Source organism: Triticum aestivum, chromosome 2B (genome assembly GCF_018294505.1).
Source record: "Triticum aestivum cultivar Chinese Spring chromosome 2B, IWGSC CS RefSeq v2.1, whole genome shotgun sequence".
Taxonomy (NCBI): Eukaryota; Viridiplantae; Streptophyta; class Magnoliopsida; order Poales; family Poaceae; genus Triticum; species Triticum aestivum.
In genome coordinates this window covers 622,185,764-622,187,457 of record NC_057798.1, presented here as the reverse complement: position 1 = coordinate 622,187,457, position 1,694 = coordinate 622,185,764, and the positions used below count along the sequence as shown (strand labels likewise).

General features: G+C 54.8%; 1 protein-coding gene across 1 annotated transcript in view; it reads left to right on the top strand.

Moving 5' to 3' along the window:
* Positions 1 to 640: 640 nt before the first annotated feature.
* The window catches only part of LOC123039335 (subtilisin-like protease 4), a 2,210-nt gene continuing 1,156 nt past the window's right edge, over positions 641 to 1,694 (top strand). Inside the window, exon 1 of the mRNA XM_044462543.1 lies at positions 641 to 1,688. Within this exon, the coding sequence (XP_044318478.1) occupies positions 721 to 1,688 (968 nt within the window). The 5' untranslated portion in view covers positions 641 to 720. The remainder of the gene's footprint in view (positions 1,689 to 1,694) is intronic.

Sequence of the window (1,694 nt, the reverse complement as noted above, 5' to 3'; positions counted from 1 at the left end):
CCTTTTCACTGTGCGATGGCGTTCGTTTCACAACACTTAGATGATTCTCACATGTGATAATGAAGGTGGACTGCCCGGAGTTGGAGACACTTTGTAACAGTCGCCACATTCTTGTTCAATTGTGACCCCTATCATGTTAGAGCTTGCTAGTGTTTTCTCTTTTTTTTTATATTCAATGTGGATCTGCCACATCTTTATGCACGTTTGTACATTGAATGTGACCGAGAGCTATCTTGATGAAACTCCTAGCTTTTTAATGACCAGCATCTTGACTGATTGTCCAATACCTGAAATCAAGCTGTCTGATTTACTGGCAAAAAAAAGACAATGGTGCTAGACATGTGATCTAGTTTTGATTTCCTCTGTCTTGCACAGACATCAAAACAGAGTAATCAACGCATGTAAAAATCTAGTTGATCTGCATTTAGCAAAATCATGGGAAAAAATCGTAGTCGCCTACTTTCAGCTTCATTTCAAGGCATCTAGTCTCCTTCATTTCCTTTACAAGAAAAGCCCTGAAATGAAAGCGCAGAGTCTATTGAACTTCTGGTCAGAGCTAAGCCTCCCCAGTTATTGCATGCCTTTGCTATCTTTATTAAGCCATCTCGCCGTCTGACCACAGAAGGCTCCGTTCCATCTTTAGAGATCACAAGAGCCAACTCCCCATATGTAACGCTACCTCGCTCAACGCCCACCTCTGATCATTCTCCTTAGACCCAGATGGACAATCGAATCCATGGAGGATGCTCGCCACCGCGTCTCGCCCTCCGCGTCGCCTCCGTCCTCCTCTTCCTGTGCGTAGCCGTGACCCCGGCGGCGAGCCATGGCCCCCATGGCAATGACACCGGCCTGCACAAGAACTTCCTCGTCATCGTGCGCAGCCCGTACGAGTACGACACGAAGCTGTACAAGAACACGTCGAGCTGGCACGCGTCGCTCCTGGCCGAGGTGTGCGACATGGCCAAGGAAGCGATGGAGAATGACCCCTCCTCCGTGACCCGGCTCCTATACTCGTACCGCAACGTCGTCAATGGCTTCTCCGCCCGTCTGACGGTGGAGGAGCTGGAGGAGATGAAAAAGAAGGACTGGTTTTACAAGGCCTATCCTGAGAAGACGTACCACCTCATGACCACGCACACGCCCAAGATGCTGGGGCTCATGGGCGAGGACCGCGCCGGGGAAGGCGTGTGGAACACCAGCAACATGGGCGAGGGCATCATCATCGGGGTCCTCGACGACGGCATCTACGCCGGCCACCCGTCGTTCGACGGCGAGGGAATGAAGCCGCCGCCCAAGAAGTGGACTGGCCGCTGCGACTTCAACAACACGGTGTGCAACAACAAGCTCATCGGCGCGCGGTCCTTCTTCGAGTCGGCCAAGTGGAAGTGGAAGGGCATCGACGACCCGGTGCTCCCGATCAACGAGGGCCAGCACGGGACGCACACGTCCAGCACCGCCGCCGGCGCGTTCGTGCCCGACGCCAACATATCCGGCCTCGCGGTGGGCACGGCGGTCGGCATGGCGCCCCGCGCGCACATCGCCTTCTACCAGGTGTGCTTCGAGACGAAGGGCTGCGACCGGGATGACATACTGGCGGCGGTCGACGATGCCATCGAGGACGGCGTCGACGTGCTCTCTATGTCTCTTGGCGGGAACCCGGACGCTGACTTCTCGGAGGACCCCGTCTCGCTCGG